Raw genomic sequence first — 21,815 nt, forward strand, 5'->3', positions numbered from 1 at the left:
GCTGTATTGCTTCTTATCCGCATAAATTTGTCCAACCAATATTCCCCAGACATTTTCAACCGGATTTAGCAAATTAACAACAAGCTAATCGATTTTATGGGTAGCAAACCATGATCTAGTTATTGAACTGGTGTGAATGCTACCATTATCTGGTTGTAAAACCAATTATTTTCGGTGTTTGGTAGCTGTAAACGGGATCAGGCAGTCTTCTAGAACCTGGATGTAATTGTTAGAGTCCATTTTACAAAATTTAAAAGCCAGGCATTTAAAGCGCAAAGCAAAACCCATCAGAGATCGTCCTCCAAAGTTACGCGTGGAGAAGTACTCCGGATCTTTGCGTAAATCTCGCCAGTAGCCTGTTAAACCGGTGGTCCCATCCAAATTAAACTTAAATTAAATTTTCTTTGTATTATAGAGACTTTGCCAGTTGTCCTGCTCTGTAGTTCAGCGTCCCCGAGATACGTTGCGATCGATCAAAATGAAGCAGCAAGTTGTATTGATATGCGATTAAACAGAAAGAAGTCAATCGACGCTGAAATCGGATTGTACCCCACAAATAATGCCGGAAAAGGATTCCGAGCTTCCCTGTAAGTGGATTACGTTGCCTCCTTCCCTGTACGTTGCCTCAGGATCGTGAATGCTTCCCGGATTGCCACATCGTTGAAAATATCGAGTTTTCAGTCGATCGTCCTCCTTCAACACGCGGCACAACTGTATCAAATTCTGTTCCCGGACGGGCCCCGGCTTCACCGGGTATCGATTGCATTACACTGCACCGTTGGCACGAGGAACCGACGAGTCTTGCGCAGTCGAAGCGGACTGCCAGCCAAGCATTCGGGTGCGATGTGTGTGCCTGTTAAGGGTATTAGGCACGGGTGAACGGGCATTGACCAGTGACATCCGAAAGGGATATCCGCCGGGCTCGGAGCACATTTGTGCAACAGATCTGACGGTAAAGGACTGGCTTTGGACGTCTCTGCTGGCCTCGAAGCATCTATTTCCTGCTCGAGAAGCAGAACGGCATTCCGATGCACATCAAATATTAGCCCTAATGCCCTTTGAATGCCGCATAGCATTAGGCATATACCTCGTAACAGCGTCTGAAGTGTTTGCTTAGGACTAACCGGGTCCGGGGCGTTTTTACTGTCGCTTCGCATACCCAACGCATTCGAACGGGTTGCATTTACATATGACGAGTGTGTCGGCCGGACTTATGCGGGCTGGGCAAATTTCCGACAAACCTTTCGGTTCGGTCGAGCATTGGCAGATCATCCAATCTCCCCAGTGTCAAGTAAAACCTAACACACTGGCCAGCTGGACACGGCTGGAACTGATTCGATGAGCACTGAAACAAGTCAGCTTTCCCGTTTGCTGGGCGTTTGCATGTGTAACCTTCTGAGGATTACGCTCAAAAGTTTAACATAAACTAAAAAGTAAAAGTAAAAACCGATTATGATCTTGCTTGTCTGCAATGAAAGATAAAAAATATCGATAAATAAATTAAAAGTTTGAGATTCATAATTGATCAGTTTTATTCAACGAAACATTCCTACTCAGCTGTACGGCAATTTCTGTTTATTCAATCTTCAAATTAGTCCAACAGGTACTCCCACGAGTTTCACACCTGCGCCTACGATGGTACTTCGATTAGCTTTCCGCGGCATCCTTCAGCTTCAACCTTTTTGGTGACCATTAAGGAGCAACAGATCGCCGGTATACCATCAACCACAGTTTGACTGCTTAAACCAATAGTTTAGCGAAGACAAGCAACAGAGCGATTCCGTTGGGTAGAGTAATAAAACGGCGACAAAAGCTTCAATTGATAATAGAGCTACTGTATTCAAGAAACATATCGTTTTGTTTGTCGCATTCACCTGTTTCGGGGCACGGGGGCTTTGGAAAAGAACCCGAATGTTACCTACGACTGAACTAGTTAGAATGTACATTGATGTTTGGTTTGGTTTTTGGTTTACTTATGTTTGTTTGGTTTACTTTAGGTTGTGTCTTTCGAATTTCGAATGCAATAAACATTCAATCGCCAATATGCGAACATTCATAAATCATTTGCTATATTTTTAATGTTTTTGTATTTTTCTTCTGATTTCGTTTTTCATTAAGAATTCGCTACTATCTCCCGTAGCGACATAACGTAGATTTAAAATTTCCTAATTTGCAAAATGTTAAGTGTCTTTTAAATGTAACATCCCTCTGTTTTCCAACTATGCCAACATATGATCGGGCCAGCTGATTTATGTTGGCGTAATAACATTAATTTCCGTTTCCTGCAACCACGCAAAAAGACGTTAACGTACGAGGGGTCGACTAGCTCTGCTAAAAGTTTCTCTACAGTTTCTCTTTTCTCTGCTCTTTGCTATCCATCTTAACCATAGGTATCATTTTATTGAGGATACACACTGTATGCCGCTAGTATTCAGGGTACACTACTGCTGACGAAAGCAGCACTAGAACGGGATAGCGTGTCCTTTCCCCACTGGGGTAAAACCTATTACTGAGCCGGAGTAAATAAATTATTTTTCCTATCTAAACTCAAGCACGACGGCCGACAGATGAGGGTTAAGTTGTTATAGTACCCTGGTTTTCGGTCTGTAATATGGGAATAATCCTTATTTCCCTCCGTTCTCCGTTATGAGATGTTACGACTAGCACCATGCTCGCCAGATGCGTCGACAATCAGAAGGTTCGCTTTCTCCTTCCTAACGTGAAACATTCCACAAAACGGATTACTACAACATGGCTAAACATTCATTATGGCTACATACTGTGCTTCGATAGTCACGTTACGCGTTACGTTGCACATTAGTTAATGAGATGTGATTGTGTTGAGTATTTTGTTGTGCTTGCTATTAAGTGTACTTATTCATTTAAAAACCGTCTCAGTTTGTATTGCTAGTTCTGCGAGAGAACAACGATTGACCCTTCTTTTCACTAGGTCTACTTCTCTCTTGCCATAAAGCACGTGTAACCCATTCCAAAACTATCAAACATGTTTGAGGAGAGGAAGAAAATACCGTCAGAATAATCTTCAAAGTTTTTAGTTAGCTTTTTTGAAAAACCTTTAAACTTCAGTAGCGGAATGATTTTACTTGGTAGCAAGAGCAGAATCAAATATAATTATGTACACAAACGCAACTTAGATGCATTGTGGGTGCTCTGAGAGAAGTACAACAAACACCTTTCCCACGTTATAATGCCGACTGCTGAAATTTGAAGCCTTTGGTTTATCTAATTAGGAGATATTTATAATTGTTATGAGTGATTTGGTGGTGGCACCTCAACGCTTGCGGTGCTCTCTTCTAAAAAAGAAAAATACTCGCTAATAAACATTCGCTTGATGGTGCATGCCGTTAAACTTTCTTGGGCCTTGTAGACCTAACCAAGGACAACTGAATCGTTGGCAACTGTTATTGCAAATTGATTCGCACAAGCTGCTTCTCTTCTATCACATCACAACTGTGGCGAGATAATTTGATTCCAAGAGACATTCTACGTACGATGGGTATTGTAAACGTGGTAAGACAAGCGACCGCAAAGTTAAATATTGTTCCTACGCATAGAAGAAGAACGCATACATCCGCTTTCGAGATGCTTTTTTAAATTTTAAACGCTTTACACATAGACATACAAAAATTAGCCGTGTTGAGATTGAACGGAAAAGAAATAGAATCTCAAAACTGGAGCTGCCCCGTTCACGGTATTGTCCTTGAAAATTGTATTTCAGTTACACAATGGGTCGATTGTAGACGTTACATAGAAGTAGAACGGAAAGGCAATCGTTACCTAGAAAGTAAACCCCAGCAACATGCGTTCAGCGCAAAGTCCGTTGTGGCAAAGTCCCGCCCTTGGAATACAGTACAATGTACGACCCGAGTGAGCTCTGAGTGATTACCATTCTTCGTAAGTGATACCTCTATATGTTTTACTTTACTTTAAATCCCCTTTATGAATGAGTGTGACCGGCGCAAGTCAATTTAGTCAACGATACATAGAGGTTCAACTTTTGCATTGGCAATGCGTTGCTGCCCCTTATAATTAACACCAATATTATCACATAATTTGTTGAAAAGGATGTTCGCATCCGCTGCAGCATGTACACCAAGCCACCAGTTAACCGCTATTTCCTGACATCCTTCACCTATACCGCTGTTTCGTGGTCAGTCTCATCGATTCTCCCCAGTCGCCAGGCATTATGATCGTTTGCTACTAAAAGCGGAATAAAATAGAAATAGTTACATTATTGTATGGATCGTATTCGGGACACTACGCTGTGCATAGAACAGTTTCAAAGGCTGGTTATGACCATCCTTGCTAGCTCGCCTACTGGCTGTTAGACAGAGACAGGTAACCAGAGGTAACCAGAAGCACAGTGGGTCGTCCGTCGATCAGCTATCTACACTGCACCAATTAATCGGTTTCTATGCGAAAGAAACGATGTTCGAACTCTGACTGTGCATCAGGTTGCTCTTTTTATTCTAGAATTTACAGACAGATCGTATTTTTGTGCATCAGCTTGATGAGTGCACAACCGTATGTTGGTCGTCATAAAACGGCTCTTACAGTTCTAACAGATAAGAAATAATAAGTAGAAGCAAAGCAATCATTTATCTGTCACCGCTCTGCTGATTATTGTTTGAAACGTATAAATCATATTAAGCTGAGGGCAGGTCGAACGGGGAAATACATATAGCAAAGAGATAACATGTACGTCGGAAACTTTAAGTAGTAAAAATCACCTTTTTGTGTAAACTAGAAACTTCTAGGTAACAAACATCTAGTAAGGCGACATCAATTAAGCTAGAAAACTTGTGAGAGAGGCACATTCGTTTTTTTTCTCAGCAGAGCATAGAAGCATACAACACATCTGTAGTACACACGAAACCAGGGTTTCGGTAAGGCACATTCTAATACAAGAACACATTTGCTAACTACTAAACGCTTGTTAAAATATATGTATATACGCTTCGTTTTATTAAAACAAAATGTCACTGTAAATTCAAGGTACCCCCCGTGGAAATAGGATTCCACCGCTATGGACTAGTTACACAAATGAGTTGTAATTGGTAAGAATATTATTTGAACGATACACATTTAAAAAGGTTCAAAAGCCATCGATCAGTTAAGCATTTATCTGCAGAACTCGGCACCTTTGAAATACAAAACATAGTTACATTTCCGCTTTCAGTTAATTTGAAAGTTAAATCAAAACAGTTTTACCCGCACTATAGAACAACGCGCGAGTTGTTATTGTTCTTATCATAGCATGCTTTTCCTAAATATTGAGTCGTGTGTTTTCTCTTAAGCGCGAGAAATAAAATAATTAGCATTGCACGGCTGGGAGGCTTGCATTTAGATAAATCGTTGGACAACAAATTGCAGCCTAAAATAGACAAACAATGCTATAGACTTTCAACTTAAAGTCTGCGTCGCTCGGTTTTCGGTGGCGATCGGCCCTAACCTGCTATTCGATCTTCTTAAAATAAATAGTGAGGAGATTGTTGGTTTCATCGTTGTTGCCTTGTTTATAACCTAACAGTATGCAGTGGAACTAATAGACGATCAGACGTGCACGCGATGGGCCGAATGGTTTCAAATTTGATGTGAACTAAACATAATAAACATAAAGTGCAATTTCTTAATAGCTCTTTAGCGGTGAGTTTGTTGACTTGTTTTCAACAGTCATGTTCGCAGACTACACCCCCGCTGTTAACGAGCTAATATAAAAAAAATCAGCAAAAAGTGTCTGAGGGGGCGGCGGTGGGAAAGAAGGATTGTGGATGGAACTACGTATTTCTAAACTTACCGCAGTAATAATACTTCGAGATCCGGGGAAGGGCTTTTGTAGCAGTAATAGCAACGGTAAAAGTATGAAGAGTAAAAGTAATAGCGACAATAGTGGTAACAACATTCATAGCAGCAGCGACACAGAATCAATTATTACTCATGAAAAACAAATCAGCATAGGTAGGCATATAGGCACAAAGAAAAGGTGTATCGGCAGGTTCAGGGATAAGTAGAAACGATAAAAAAATTATAAAAGACGGAAACTATAATTTCGAATGATATGACGCATCACTGCGGTACGGTAGGCTACGGTGTTTAGACAAGGGTTTTTGTGAAAAACTCTAAATATAAAAGAAAAAAAAAATTGAAAGTCAATATCCTGAGCACCAAAGCCATGGTATGCCGACGATCTACAGACAATACAGCAGATCGGCATCGGTATAAAAAAATTATGTTTCACATGGGATGTTCATCGTTTTGGTTTTGTTGAGCCCAACTGTAATTTTTTCTGAAAAACCCCAACCCTATTGCAACAACTACTATATGATTTTTTTGAGAAATTATAAAATATTTAGTCAATTATACAGCTCAATCACTTTTAATACTAAAACTAAGTATAATTATTAGTAACATGGCAATTAATTATCTCGCAACTGGTAAGCAAAAGGAATATAAGTTGTCTATCGACATCTTTGAGTGCGCCGTTGTTCTGTGATGTTTGGTTGGTAGAGACAATATTTGGGATATCGCATATTTGTTAACCGTCGACGCTTTTTAGTATAGAAATAAAATCTCGCAATCGTTCGAACACGCGCAATTCTGTGGATAGTTTTTCGGCCCACCGTCCACCGCAGCATCGTCAGCTCTAGAGAGCTTCGGAGCCGCGCCCCATCAGCCGTTGCAGAGGCTCAGCAGAATGGAGTGCTTCATCGCAGCGCCAAGTGCTGCATATATGGCCGCCGGGAGGTACATGCAACTTTTGCATGTCGATCGTTAGCAATGGATTGCGCGGCGCGGTCGACAGTAGGGGAAAATGTTCATCTAAAAAATAAAAAATAAACAAAACATTAAACAAAGTATAAATGCAAATGAACTATTCTAAGATAAAAAAAAAACAAATGAACGAAAACAATCATAAGCAACGAGTGAACTAAAATGTAAGGCAAATAGAAGAACTGAAAATTGTTGTCCGCTTCGTAGGAAGTTACAGTTTTCGTTATTACATACACTTCGCTGCATATAAAATGCATCCACCCAACAGTGGTCGGCATTTGAAACTGTGGTTATTCAAAACATAATTAGCTTACGAATGTTTAGCTCTATTTAGCCATTTTTAAAAACTATTGTAAGACAAAGGCTTTGCGATGGTAGAGAATTTTAAATACACCATACACTGCAATTTTGTAATATTCAGTTAATTTCACATTTTACATCATTATAATTAGTTTATTCTATTCATTTTTCCTACAAGCATTTTCACACCATAGTTCCTTAGATTCTGCAATAAATTTGAAGAAGCTTGCTTGCTAATGTAGACCAAAAAGTCTCCTACCTCCCCTTGAGCGATCAACCTAGCAAGACAAACGCAAGCTCATTTATTCATTTCCTCATTCGTACACTAAGAACCATAACCGAGTTGGTCTGGCTGGAAACATAGAACTTTTCGCGTATCATTATATTAAATTGCATAAATTATTATAAATTGAAAAATAAAATCCGGAAATAATTAGCAAAATAATAGAGCTAACGATAATAAGCTAAAACATTAATAAAACGTAAGTAAAACATGTCTTCCGCTGGATGTCAATTTCAAACATGTCCATCCAATCGTTATCCATTTTATTGTACAACGTATAGGCCCCTTTGAAAGGTATAAAAAATAGAGATTTCGCATGCAAATAATCAGTAACGTGAAAGTAGTTCGAAAACCATTGTTTCGTTTTGGGTAGGAAAAACGGTCAACCAACGTGATGCACTTTACATAACGATTTGGCATCATCTCTCTTTTTTCTGGTCTGCAATTAGTTTTTTTGGGAGCTTTGGGATATTGGACGATAAAATCTGTAGGTTTTAATTTTGGAATTGATTGGGTGCACAAATAAAGTAAGTCCTATGATGTTCGCTATACATATGAGCACGGCTCGGGGTCCTTTGTAACAAAGTAAAACACCAACCCAGTTAGCGAAACACACATTTGGCTAGCATAAGCAGGTCGGGCATGCACAATATAGAACAAAAGATAACCCAAACGACAATGATGAACAATTGGTGGCAATGATGCACCTAATAACGAAGCGCGGATGACATTGCCATAAAGTACATCGCAGCATCGCACACTCTGTCGTGCCAATGGTTTCTACTACGTCCATCATACAAACACACGAACACACATACGCAAGCACACGCTAGTAGTCTACCATAGTTCACACTTAAAACCCCCCACAACGTAACTTACCTTGCAGTTGACGATTTATTAGGGCAGTAATGCCGTGACCTCCGTTGTCGGACATCTTGCTCTTTATCACTAGCATCGGTTTGTCCTCCGAGTCGTCTCCATCGCCGGACGAGATGCAGTCGTTGCTCTGGGCCATCGTTTCACTGACCTACGGGTGGTGCGAGGCGAGCCGGGCGTGCTTTCAGTGGCTAAATGCTTTCGCAGACGTTGTTGCCAACGCTCCCACTTCCTATAGTGTTGTGTACTCACTTGGGTGACCTGTATTAGCTTTTTGACTACGTCCCTGCTGAGGATGTGGTCGAACACTGTCTGCAGGAACGGTTCCGCCATGATTGACAGCTTCAACTTGTCACGATGCCAGATCAGGACGCGCGATTCCTCCATCGCCATGATGGACACCTAAAAGGATGAGAATAACCAGAGAATCCCAGCCAGGCAGGCGAGCGGATGGGTGTGGGAAGGTGGGATTCAGCAGGGGAATGACGGATGGCGGGTAGTGACAGAGGACAGGCACAGGCGGGTCCGTTAACAGCGCATTAGTAGACAGCTCTCATCGGCTAGCGGACGCGAATAGAGAACAGAAAAAGGTCTATACCTGAAAAAAATCGTCGGTTGAGACACCGAACCATTCGGGTGAATCGAGAAACTGATGGGGAAATACTATATGAAGCGCTTTTTGATTCTGTGAAACTACTAATCTGCACAATGGAAATGAAATCGATAGAATTAATTAAAAACAAAGGTATAAAAACAATGCTTGCTCACTTGGCCGGTAGCTGCCTTGGGTATAGTTAAAGGCGGTGGAAGCGGTAAACATTACTGTCTCTTAGAACACGTAGCGACTCCGACTCGTACATACCAACCCAGTTGAATAGTAATAATAAACATAAACACCAGTCTACGCCACCACGAACACAACTGCATGGCGATGGCTGTCTCTATCAAATTATGTATCACAAAAGCTCCGAAAAAGCTCCGTTGTCGTGCAGTTTATGTCGTGAATTATGTCTTCTAAGAGGGCAGTGATTTTTGCCCTTTCCACCGTCTTTAGGTATAGCGAAGGCTGGTGAAGGCAATGAAACACGGGCGTGCGCGAAGACTCTTTATGCGTTACTTTGGGCTACACATAGCATGTGACGCGTAGTGTATAGCACGGGCGGTGCAGGAGAGGGCATATTCGCACAATCAAGATGCTGACTAGTGACCGGTTTGCACATTGCAGCGCCGTCGCACACCATACGACAAAGAAGCCACTCGGTCTCGACCGAGCCACTCGGTGGGGGCCTGGTGGATCTCAATATGAGGGGGTTTTGAAGGGTGTATATCACAGGTGCATACACAGTATACTAAACGTACAAATGTACAATTAAAAAAACTAATAGTGGAGTAGAGTGTGTGACAAGTCGAGTCGGTGACTTTTTTGTCGCGCGAATCAAACGATTCCAAAGCGGTGAGCCATAGTAGTCAACTACAACGCTATGGAACAGCCGCGCTACTTCATTGCAGTGCCCACGCAGGCCGGACAGGCAATGAACCAGTTAAAGGCTCTGCACATCGTTGATCGAAGGAAAGCGCGTTTTTTTGCGAAATGCAAAATAATTATTGTGCAACGAAAAACGGAAACGGAGTACGCAGCGGGGGCGCGGCACGAGAAGGTAGGCGGTCTTCTGTCTTTGAGGCGAGGGTGCAATCATGCCGTGCAGTTGATTGCGCCGCGATGTATACGTTTCGTGATACGTGATGCATTTTCCGGCTGTCCCGGCCGGACTTCCATCGCCATGCAGGAGGAGAGCAGGACACAGCCACAGCGAGCCGCTAACAGGGGGTTTGTGCATTCACCACATTCCGATTACTTACTTTCCCGACAGCACAAGTGACAAACTATCAACTTTGGTAACTTTTTCCTGCACATAGATTTCCTGGAACTTGAGCGCCCGCACGATCTTCATGCAGTTCAGCACCTTCTTGAACTGGTGGCGGGACACACGCAACGGCTTGAACAAGGCCACGTACACCTGCAATGTCGAAGAAGAAAAATGTCAGTTAAAAAAACAATTTCCGGTCGAAACTCGTTGACCAGTTATTAACTTTTAATTAGGAAAATTGACCCTCAGTAAAACGCTGGCGAGCTCAGACCACCAAATCAAATCATTTTTGAAGCCCGAGCGATTACAGGCGATAAGCAAAGGATTTATCATCATTATGCGGCAGCTATAACCGCCGAACGGTCTGCACAAGAGAGGCTCCCTGCAACCGTTCGCGATGGAGTGCATTCTGACTCCACTCCAGAGTCCTCGATGACTCACTTCGATTGTGGTTCTAAGAGCTGCAAAATTAAATACTTTTTCTAAGATGCCCTAGTTAGCCCTTCCAAAATACAACTAATCGCTAAAATCAACCAATTTATCTCATCAAAGAACCCTGCAGATCGAAGCGCCAGTAATTTTTTGCTTTGTGCCATATGTAACGAGCTCCTTTCGAGTACAGCCGACCTGATTGAGTGTGTGCGCCAGTTTGAATACCCGCGCCAATTTGACTGTGGAGATTAACCGTCAACAGTGACGAAAATGCGTGTAACCATGAATAACAGCAGCACTACACCTGGGGCATGCGATGATGCATCGTCATGACGCTGGTTGCTTGATAAGCGATACAATTGGCCAACTCATCGTACCCCGCGACCGAGCTCTCTAGCCGGACACCGGACCAAGTGCGAAGTCGATACGCTGTCCGCGCCAAGCTATCTTAATCCACCACGTTGGTAGAGCGGGACCGACGCGCAGTCAGTGGCGCCCTGACGGCACATTAATTTGTCGGAAGTTCTTAAGCTTCACTCTCGGCTATCGCCTACAAACCGCCGACTGATCGTGCCCACTGAACCCGGGAGCATAAAGGCAAGTGAATTTGTGGCACCGGCGTGGAAGGTCGCTTGTTGCAGCGTCTGTTGCCACCTGCTAGCAGCAACACCCTGCCCGCTGCCCATGTGTTCACTATCGCGGGTTCCCACGCGCTTGTTGTGGTGAGTGGAGCGCGTGTCAAGCGGTGAAACCGATCTCACACATAAGCTGAAAAGAGGCGCAACAGCAGTTGCTCGAAAAAAAAGAGTTTGTTTGAGGTTTTAGATATCATCAACCGGCACACGTCACGCTCGAAGGTTGCGGTTACTTCAGTGCCCTTATTGCGAATTGCTTAGTGTGTCAAATCTAAAGTATATTACATTTTTATAGCACAGGACGAGGAGATGCTTCCTGTACACGGCCACGTACGGCGACGAGACTTTGCGAGACAACGGGTCTGGCGGGGCGAATGGGATTAGAGGGAGGGAGAATTGGCGAATCAATAACAACAAACAGTTGGAGGCGAAACCAACCTTTCTTCCTTCATAGCCGTTTATCGCGGAGTGTGTCTAAATGTGGCTCGGGATCATCCACGTTGCGGAATTTAGGGGAAGTAACGCATTATCAAAAATTGACAAGGCACTGCTTGATTTAGATTGTTTTTCAACCTGTAAGATAACAGAAAACTCCAAACCAAAAGCCGCAAACTAATCGACGAAGAACTGCAGATAAAAATGACTATGAATGGAGGCAGTAAAAATTACAAAGAAATTGCAAGACTACATCTTTGTCTCGTTCTCCTTATTCGGCAACCACCGCCGAGCGGTCTTGGTCTGCGAAGGAAACAGTTTTAAAATTATGTTGCTTTCGGGTTTTTACGGACGGGTTTTTTTTTTCGAACCGCGCCAACCTCCCCTTGTCACGACGGTCACCCCAACAAAATTGTATTGGTTGTTGAGGGAGCTTTGGAGCATTGAACCTATGACCAGTTGCGTGACAACAACGAGCGTTACCGACGACTACTATCAAAGAGGAACAACGGCAAAACTATTTGATGAAAATGAACCACAATCAGCCAAACAATCAAAGCAAACTAAAAAAAAATAATAAGTCGTTTTCAACGTATAAAACGCTGGACATATGAATTCTATACTCAACCTACTCTACTCAAGAAACAAATCAATTGTTATTGAAAAGCGTCTTAGCCGAACCATCAAATAGAAGGGTAATCAGCTGTTGTGGTGTAAACTATATAATACAAGCTAATTTAACCCTGTTCTCAAAAAGTTTCCTCATTTAAAGAAAGGCCAATTTGAAAAGTACACCAACTTTTTCCTATCGACATGTTTTACCATCCTCTTTATTCTGGGAAAAAAGTGCGATTGATGATATTTGAGGAATTGAACCTTTCTTATATTAGTTTGCCCAATCAGCATAAGAAATCAAGTAACAAAATGAGTACAAAATAATTCAACAGCTGTAATTAAAAAATCTGCTTAAGTAATTAAAACAGTCTATCAACAATATTCGAGGGGTGTAGAAACAAATGGTTTTACTTTGGGCAAAAAATATGCATTAGTTTTTAAAATGTGCGTCCTTTTAAGAACCGCCGTTAAAGTGATTTTTCGTTTTAATAAGGTCTGAAGGTTTGGTCTGTCTGAAGGTGTGGTCTGTTTGAAGGTCTGGTCTAAGGTCTGTTCCACTGAACTTCATGTTTTAGAACACCAAAGGAAATTTAGGTGTTCTAAATTTGTATGACAAAATTATGTTACGCACAGTAGTGATCTCGAAACATAAGAGAAATATTTTAACATGTCGGGTGTTTTTGATTTTTTTTTTGTTTAATTTAATTTCATTTTTTATCTCCGTATTTCATAAAATCTTTAATTTTTATGAAAACCCTTTATTTCGTTATCCAGCCACATGACGGAGGCAAATATGGCCATGTAGGTAACCGTACCATAACCAACATTCAAAAGGCAAATTACAAAAGACATTATGGTCTGGGTGATGTTAGTGGACAGGGTAGTACCCAGCTAATTCCCAAGGCAAAAGTAATCAACGCACCACTTTCGACAAGGAGGATAGTGACGTCCATATCGACGCCACGAGATTTCACCTGCATTGAACACATACACTGCTTTTCATAATGATAACCTCACCCGTTTTTTCAGACTGAGGCTAAGATAAAACGTTGGCCTGTTGGTGGGGTAGGCTAAGGTAAACCTATTTTTCGTAGATAAGGAATCAATTAGTTTTGCAAAAGAAATAATATCCATTGCTTGGTTTTCCGAAATAAAAATTATTTCGACTTGGGGAGCCAAAAAATGATAAAACGGCTGTTTCCAAATGATAGCCTCACTTGTAAAAGTCAGACCTAGTCCAGTCCTACTAACAGTTGTTGAATTGTCAAGTAACTGAGCTTTTTGATCTCAGTAGTCTTGTATATTTCCTGTAGTCAATTGGCCATTTTGGTCAAAAATGGGACGTGGGGCTCAATTAGGAGAAGACGAAAAAGGGAAAATTTAAGTGTACCATAGTGTTGGGAAGTCAAATCGTGAAATAGCCTCATTACTAAAACGATCTCCAAGGGTTGTCAATAATTACTTGAAAAATCCATCGGAATATGGGACTCGGAAGTCATCTGGACGGCCAAAACTACTCAACCATCGAGATGAACGAAGAATAGTTAAAGCTGCGTCGAACACTACGAAAAGTTGTCGGCGTATTAAGAATGAATTGCACATGAATGTTACCTATGCTAGAATCTGGAGAACTCTTAGTTCCTCTGTAACAATTGTCAGAGAATCAATGAAAAAAATTCCAGCAATGAAGACACGCCACAAAGCAGCAAGATTGCAATTTGCGAACGAGCATATGTCATGGAAAGATGAATGGAATTATGTAAGCTACCGATACATTGAGTTTTCCAATATTGGAGTTATTTTTTGTAAATTTCAGGTCGTTTGTAGTGACGAAAAGAAATTCAATCTCGATGGGCCAGATGGTTTTTGCCCCTAATGGCGAGATTTGAGACGGGAACCTCGTTTTTGTAGACGACGGAATTATGGCGGAGGTTCCATGGGGTGCTTTTAGCAGCCAAGCTAAATGTAATTTGGCAATAGTTCCTTCAAGAATGAACAGTGAAGGGTATATAGCCATTCTGGAGAGTACCTAATTTGAAGCCGTACTTGCATCGTTTCAACCACCACAAGCTACTTTTCCAGCAAGATAATGAAACTGTCCATTCAAGTAGAGCAACAAAAGCTTACTTGGAACATTTGGGAGTCAATGTAATGACCTGGCCGGCTGTTTCTCCAGATTTCAACCCTATTGATAATGTTTGGGGAATTCTAGTTCGAGAGATTTATGCGGATGGCAAGCAGTACGAAAACATACAGACGTTTGAAGTGGCGATTAGGAATGCTTGGCGTTCCCCGTCGATGAAGGTGCTAAAGAACCTATCCGAAAGTATGCCAAAACGTATTTTTCAAGTAATAAATCATAGTGGAGAGGCCACCGATTATTAACACATCATAGTTTTCATTCATTTTTACTGGGTGGCCATATTTTCTTGAATAATACATAATGAGGTTATCATTTGGAAACAGCCGTTTATCGTTTTTTGGCTCCCCCAGTCAAAATAATTTTTATTTTGGAAAACCAAGCAATGGATATTATTTCTTTTGCAAAACTAATTGATTCCTCATCTATGAAAAACAGGTTTAGCTTCGTTTTAGCTTAGCCTCAGTCTGAAAAAACGGGTGAGGTTATCATTATGAAAAGCAGTGTATAAAATGTATGTGTTATATGTGTATATGATCCTGAAGACTACAGAAAGTCCTCAATGACAACAGGGCGTCGTTTGACAGAAATGTCTGGCCGGGGAAATTCCACTGTTCTGGATGCTTACAACGAAAAGTGTTTTTCTGTGTCAAAGCACCCAAATGTGACAACAGTGCTAATAAAAGTTTCAACTAACGTTTGCATAATACAAATAGAGGTTATTTTGCCTTTCATGTTTTCACCAAATTTCTTCTTGACTGTTGAGATATGCTTTTGATTTTCAAACCCGTTAGAAATAGAACCCACTACGACCCGTAAGTAGAGAGACTAACTGGCAAACACATTAATATCATTCGAAACTAACCGCAACAGCACACGCAGACCCCCAGTGAGCAGAGAATTAAACTATGCGCCGCGCACAGGTGAGAGCCGGCGACGAAGGGTTGCTCAGTTCAGTGCGCCAGGAAACAGCGACCTTCTTTTGGGGGTATCATCCTTTTTTATGGGTCTTGCTCTCTATCTCTCTCGCTCTCCATGTTCCTCCTCGCTCACTCTTTCACTCTCACTCTCCTGCTTGTCGACACACGATCGCGTGTTGCTCGCGCGAATGGCGGACTTGCGGTTAGTCACGTAGACCACATCACGCTCGTAGACCGCGTTTTGCACATATACGCGCGTACGCATATGTGCAACGTCGGCGACGGCAATTTATCCGTTAAGACGGCCGCCCGATCCTACTATATATCTAAACACCTCCCGGTCGGTCCCTGTCTCTCTCTCAGGTTTACTGGGTCACAGAACGAACGCGTACCTTTTTTTAGGGAACCCACAGGAAACACACAAACTACAGAATCAGCCAGCCTAATTGACTAGCTTATTCAATTGCGCCCGTTCTTCCCGTTCTGGTTCGCAGTGACACCTTATTAGCGTCGCGCAGGCGATCAAAGGCGCGTTCCGGCAGTTAGTTGCTCCGAAAGAAAACCGAACTAAATTGAGCAGATTATGATGATGCTCGCGGAAATCCCACCCAGTTCCAGAAAGGCCCAAGTCCAGTTACCAGTTTCATTCATCCAGCTTTCAGTGGGCTTCGCCGAAATCGCCAAAATGCCCTTGCTAAAAATAGAGGAAATTTCCCGCCCGAAAATCCGCCACGACGTCACGGAGAAATTTCCGCGATAGTTTGCACGCGCGCACGTGCGCCGACCCCGCTCATGCGGTTTGCGCGACGCACACATACACTATCGGGAGACGCACAATAAGTCGCGCCTGGTCAGCGGGGGGCGCCCCGGGGTTATGTATGTGTGTGACACGCGCGGCTGAGCTTAAAAATCACCACCAAACGGCACACTGTACCATTTATGGCAATATGCTGACGGGTCAGGCGTTCCTCTTTTTTTGCATCGTGGCAGGCCGCGAGGGGACGCGAGTGTGTATCACGCGGCGCCAATCGCAGGATGCAGGAGTGGAGTTTGGTGTGTTGCGAGATCGATGTCCACTGTTTCATCACGCTGCGTCATGTGCGCCGGGCGTACCGTCTCGACGCGATAAGCAGGCTCCAAACACGTGACGGTGGTGCACTGTACTGTGTCCAACCTACCACCACACAGGCACAGGAGCCGCGCTCTCGGTATCCCGCAGGCCGACGCACACACACAAAGCCGCCTACGCAGGTCGCTGGGAGTGCGCCCCGAGGGCGGCGAAGGGGTGGACCGAAAATAAAGTCTTATATATACGATGGCTGCCCGAGCGGAAGGGACTCATTCGGCGCACAGCACCTGCAGCAGTGATACGTAGCAAGCCTTCGCAGCTTTCCATCGATCCGAGTGCCGGACGCGAGTGAGCGAGTGAATCAAATCCGCGCTGTTCAGTTTCGACAGGGCCACAGGATCACGCATTGACAGAGTGCATGATGTGCTGCATTCGCTCCGTAGCATCAACGTCGCCGGCGCTGGCACCGGACCACCGACAAGGAGACGCAAAGCTGGCAACGAAACCCGGGGCGAACTGCACCCGGGCAGCCGAAGAGGTCGCCGCAGTGCAGCCGCAGGACCATCAGCTGCACCAGGACATCCTTGGGCGGGCGACCCGTACCACGCGCCAAGTGCTGACGGTCATACGCGATCGCGCGCAACGGTGCCAGCAAAGCACGCCGTACAGGTGAGCAACGTGGTTTTAGCTATGATAGTGTTTCCGCGCCTCCCACAGTGTGTGTAACGGTTTCGTTCTTGCTCTTGGTCGCACGCGCATTACAGAATATTGACCAGCACAACGCAACCGAGCCACGCGATAACGGCCATCGTGACGTCGCTGGTGCTGGTGGCGCTCTGGCCGAACCTGCTCGGATCAGACGGAGCTGCCGGCGGATCGTATCGCACGCCCGTGGATGCAGCGGACCGGAAGCAGAATGTGGCTAGCCAACTGTTCACGCAGCTCGCCTATCTCGGCTCGTTCACGATACACTTCGGTGCGCAAATCTGGATGACGTTCGTATCGGGTAAGTCTAGCTTCATCCTCTTCAAACTCCCCCTATACTATTCAGAGGGCAGTGTGTTCTTCGTGTACCAGGACCTAATCTAACGCTCCCTTTTCTCTTTTTCCTTATCTTCCTGTTTCTCTCCGTAGGCTTGGCTTTGTACTTTTCGCTTCCGCGGCACACCTTTGGGCTGATCCAGGAGGTCCTCTTCCCAAAGTACTTCGCACTCGGGACCGGGCTCAGCACAATCAGCCTTATCAGTTTCGTTGAGCTGCGACGGAACCATCGACCGGAACTAGCCCACCGGCCCCTCGCTTACTGGGAACCGGCCGATCTGCTGCAGATCGTAGTGCTCGCCCTAACCGCAGCTCTTGAGCTCATTGTTCGCCTCTACCTTGCACCTCCGATGCTGCGCCTGATGCACGAAAAGCATCGCATCGAGGCGAAGGCCAGCATCGGACAAGAGGTCGGCCAATATGAGGGCGGATCGAGCGAGCAACTCGTACGTTCCGATCACTATAAGGCCACGCACAAAAAGTTTCGCCAAATCCACATGACAACGGCGATCCTTAACATCGTGTCGCTAACGTGCACCTGCATTCATCTGCTCTACCTAGCGACGAAAGTGAACGTCTAAAAAACCCGCCCGCTGGCTGGACGGGAGAGCTACATTCGGTCCAATTCCGGCGCTATGTGCATTTTGTTCGCAACAGAATACTGTGCGGTATTCATCTTTCATCCCACGATCAACTGACGAACGCGGCGGTGTTTCGCTACGCTACACCATCCCTCCATTCGCACAGCTCTCTTGCAATCTCAAAAGTGGTTCGCGCTTCGCCTTCCAAGCCTTACGTAGTACTCATCAAGAGCATGGGCACCAGCACCAGCAGCAATCATTATCAGTTATCAGTATTTAAGAAAAACAGCACTTTAGCCGTCGCCATCTCAATACCTCCCCAAGCCTAGCTGGCCAACCTGAACGAGCCGCCAACCGAAAAATTTCAGTATTTGGTGGAACGGAAACGGAACACGGTTTCGAGTAGAATGAATATAGAACGGTCAGTTTGGTTGGCTTGGGCAAAAAAACAGACAACCTTCTCCATCTTTTGACACCCTCCCCGACAAGGATTCATTTACGCTGTGATAACTTATTTTTATAGGGCGTACCGTATACACCAAAACGGGTGTATGCTTGTATACGAAAAGGAGCACTCCTGTAGAAAAAAAGTTAACGAGACAGAAAAGGGAGGGCGTGTGTGAAAGTGTAAACCGTTCATGAGCAATGAAATTGCTACAGTGAAACGTTGACAAAGATTCGTTTTTCTCGTTCTCGTTTTTGTGCCAACACCTTGTTTTAGTTAGCGAACACCACACAAAAACTGCCGATACTCTTACGAACGGATAAGATTCGATTTGGTTCCTATGGATTTAGTTTCTCATTTTAGTATGTACACAGTGCCGCACATCGTCACAAACAAAAAAGTAAATATTCAAGTGATAGAGTGTTAGAGAATTTGAAATATGTTCGAAATAGAATATTCCATAAATAACGATAATAGAATATTAAGAGACCACAAACAATCACGATTGTTGGATGTGCGATAGCTCAAAGAAAATGAAAATAACTAAAATATTAACGACTTTAAAACAAAAACAAAACTACTTTTACTATGTTGTTGATTATTGATTGTACGAGTGCAGTTGCAAAGTGTTTCGTGAGTAAGCATTATCTTAAATTGAACCGTAAGCAGGAGCACATTCTGTGGCATAAATACAGTAGATATTTCTAATTATTTAGTTTCATTTTATATCTTTGAAATCATCGTGTTGAATGTGTGGAAATGTTGAAAGTTCTCCAAAGGGCTTTTCCAAAGAGCATGAAAGAACATGATACAGCACATGATTGCTATTTTCGTTACTTACCGATTCGATTTCCTTCTCGAACTTAACCGGCCGTAGTTTGAGCAGCAACGCTACCGCGTACACAGCGTTAACGCCCAGGAACAGTCCGAACCAGCCGACAGCATCAAGGCTACAAGCCACAAGCCAACCCCAGAGTCCCATTAGAATGCAACCGGCGAGCGCGGCACAGCGTAACCATAGGGCACCACAGGCAGTGCTTGGTGCCAGAAACGCCAATAAAAACAACCCATGGCCTAGTTGATAGTAGAGATGCTCCCGAAGTCCAAGTGAGAAACAATCTGGCCACGACCAGGCAAACTGCACCCACAGCCAGTTATCGGCGTCACGAACGGCCGTGGTCCCGCTAGCACCATCTCGTCCATCGGCACCGCTTTTCTTCTGCGCCGAAGTCAACAGCAAACGAAACGTTGTATCATTACTATTGTGTATGTAACGCTGTTGAACGTGCGTATCATTTTGAGGCCGGTCTGAATCGTTTCGTTCGTCGATTCGCTCAGGCGATCCTCGACCATGGCTAGCACTGATACTGGATGAGGCGTACGGTACCGTGCCATCACCGCTTCCGGATGGCGCCGAAACTGCAGGCATCGAAGCCGCAGCCGAGGCTACTTCATCAGCAGGATGATGTGCATGGTAGTGTGGTGAGTGTCGATCTTCCAATGCGACTATCCTTTCATCCTTGGTCCACTCGGATTCATTATGGCTCGTGGAAGCCAGTGGCAGCGGTGAATCTACAGTAAATATTGCCGTCTCCTTTGTCGTTTCTTCAGTGCTCGGCTGCTGCAACTGTTGGGCAGAGTGCTGCTCATAAGCCGCAGCCTCGGCCACAACAAGTGCCAAGCAACCTACGAAACAAACGATCCACCGCAAGAGATCCAGCTTGATGTTAACAAATCCCCCGGCAGACCACTTGCCCGGGGGTAGCGAAGAAGCAGAGCAGAAAGTAGTTGAAAATCAAGAGGATAACCGAAACAGATTCACTCGGCTTGCAGCACTCGCTGGCAACACGTTCGAGAACACGCATTCGATCACTTGCGGACGCTGAAACGAAAGAGTGTGGACGTTGCATGAATTACATTTACAGCGCTCATTTTACTCTTACAATTATAAGGATACCGTAGGGTGCGCCCAAATCGCGGTCTATTCGACTGCAAGTTAATCACGAACGCCAGTAAAATTAATTATTCCGGCTTGACAACATTGAACTATCTTGTTTTTAGCAGCAAATGTCTCTAGTAGGCTGTGAATCATTAACACCGGTGCGAGATACGGACGATTCTTTTTTTACACTTTTGTTAACTGGCACAGCAAGACTCGTGGTATGTAGGATGGAAGAAACAAAATCTGCAATGAAACCTACGAACCAAAATACTTTAAAACTCGTTCCCAATGTAGTCCAAAACCTTTTCGTGAACAAATAAATTAAAGATTTAGAGATATTTTCGGTCGTTCTCGTTTCACAATTGAACGTACTCCGCAGAACTTTAAAGAACTATTAGTCACTTTGACCATGTACTTTTCACGAAGAAGAAGCGTCTGCTGCAAGTTAATCACGAACGGTATTATACTATGCACTTTGTACTGCATATAATATGCACTATGAAAGTTGAAGTGTGGAAAAGTTACTGTACTCGAAGTAGCGAATGCTACGACTGGCGATTGGCGAATGGCTACACGTAGATACTTTACATCATACACTACGCTCAGAAAAAGTTTAACTCAAAGCAGATTAGTAATTTTAAGAAGCAAAGAAGCACACCGCAAACACACCTTAACTGCTCACCCTGAAACCCAGCCACAGCCGTGTTTTGGTTTTCCAGATTGAATATTTCAATAGCGAACTTAATTCTTCTTATTTTTACTTAATTGGCACTCCAACACACAACTAAATCGAGAGGTAGAAATTTAGATGACGAAAATAAACAAACATAAAAATGCCAAATACGCCGTAGCGAAAGATCTATCGGTTGATTGCTAATGCCGTGATGAAGCAGTACAAGCTGAAGGCAAAATGAGGAACGAAGCCATGTTTTCTTACCTCGAGGCGGAAATCTTCAAACTTACCGCAAAAAGTAAAACGAAAAGCTGTGCCGGACTTATTTCGTTCGTATTCCACATTCAATGTGAACTACGATTCGCATACTTCACCTTTTCTGTGCTTGATTGACGTTTCTACGATCCCGGAGCCGCACTTTTTATCCATTTTGTGCTATAACAAACTGCCATAAAACCGACCAGACCAATGCCGTTACAACGCAACGCTCCTTTGATTTCCTAAGCACCCACTTGGGATCGAAATTATTTGCCTTAAAATTGAGATTTGTTGGCAAAACGGCATTCCGCGGCCTTGCATTCTGTATATTGTGCACGCGCTGGATTGTAATTGTTCAATTTGGTTGAATCATTCAGTTCAGTTAATTTGATTCAATCAATCAGCAGGCCGCAGCTGTTTCGAGCGTTGTTGTATAGGATGTTGCCATATTGTTCGATATCTAGCTCAAGTTCGCATGGTCTAATTAATTGTTAATAGATAATTTGTATT

General features: G+C 43.8%; 2 protein-coding genes across 9 annotated transcripts; one reads left to right on the forward strand and one right to left on the reverse strand.

The window, feature by feature from the left end:
- Nucleotides 1-1,980: 1,980 nt before the first annotated feature.
- LOC131213847 (blood vessel epicardial substance) lies at nt 1,981-21,433 on the reverse strand. 8 transcript variants are annotated; one of them, XR_009156984.1, is made up of 9 exons: nt 21,338-21,422; nt 20,376-20,629; nt 19,274-20,314; nt 10,112-10,269; nt 8,850-8,952; nt 8,504-8,653; nt 8,255-8,402; nt 5,819-6,840; nt 1,981-4,221 (listed from the first exon to the last, which is right to left on the reverse strand). XR_009156984.1 is itself a non-coding variant. In XM_058208033.1 (9 exons), exons 3-9 carry the CDS (start codon nt 19,859-19,861, stop codon nt 4,154-4,156), a joined length of 1,248 nt encoding a protein of 415 aa, XP_058064016.1. In that variant the 5' UTR covers nt 19,862-20,314; nt 20,376-20,629; nt 21,338-21,422; the 3' UTR covers nt 1,981-4,153. The 8 variants fall into 8 exon arrangements, 7 of the variants coding, with proteins under 7 accessions (XP_058064016.1, XP_058064018.1, XP_058064017.1 ...); XM_058208033.1 differs by having other exon boundaries at nt 5,819-5,851; XM_058208035.1 differs by lacking the exon at nt 5,819-6,840 and having other exon boundaries at nt 1,981-4,218.
- Nucleotides 16,708-18,473, forward strand: LOC131213849 (uncharacterized). Its single transcript, XM_058208037.1, has 3 exons — nt 16,708-17,034; nt 17,130-17,371; nt 17,500-18,473. Exons 1-3 carry the CDS (start codon nt 16,784-16,786, stop codon nt 17,985-17,987), a joined length of 981 nt encoding a protein of 326 aa, XP_058064020.1. The 5' UTR covers nt 16,708-16,783; the 3' UTR covers nt 17,988-18,473.
- Nucleotides 21,434-21,815: the final 382 nt, after the last annotated feature.

The sequence above is a fragment of the Anopheles bellator genome, chromosome X, assembly GCF_943735745.2.
Source record: "Anopheles bellator chromosome X, idAnoBellAS_SP24_06.2, whole genome shotgun sequence".
Taxonomy (NCBI): domain Eukaryota; kingdom Metazoa; phylum Arthropoda; class Insecta; order Diptera; family Culicidae; genus Anopheles; species Anopheles bellator.

Bases quoted from the DNA above. Each gene is read 5' to 3' on its own strand.
- LOC131213847 (XM_058208032.1), bottom strand. From the start codon at position 19,861: ATGCCTGCAGTTTCGGCGCCATCCGGAAGCGGTGATGGCACGGTACCG. The intron at 10,270-19,273 runs GTAAGTAACGAA...TCGACATTGCAG, and splicing joins TCGAGAAGGAAATCGAATCG to GTGTACGTGGCCTTGTTCAA. The intron at 6,841-8,254 runs GTAAGTTACGTT...TTTATTTTTTAG, and splicing joins AATAAATCGTCAACTGCAAG to ATGAACATTTTCCCCTACTG.
- LOC131213849 (XM_058208037.1), top strand. From the start codon at position 16,784: ATGATGTGCTGCATTCGCTCCGTAGCATCAACGTCGCCGGCGCTGGCA. The intron at 17,035-17,129 runs GTGAGCAACGTG...CGCGCATTACAG, and splicing joins CAGCAAAGCACGCCGTACAG to AATATTGACCAGCACAACGC. The intron at 17,372-17,499 runs GTAAGTCTAGCT...TTCTCTCCGTAG, and splicing joins CTGGATGACGTTCGTATCGG to GCTTGGCTTTGTACTTTTCG.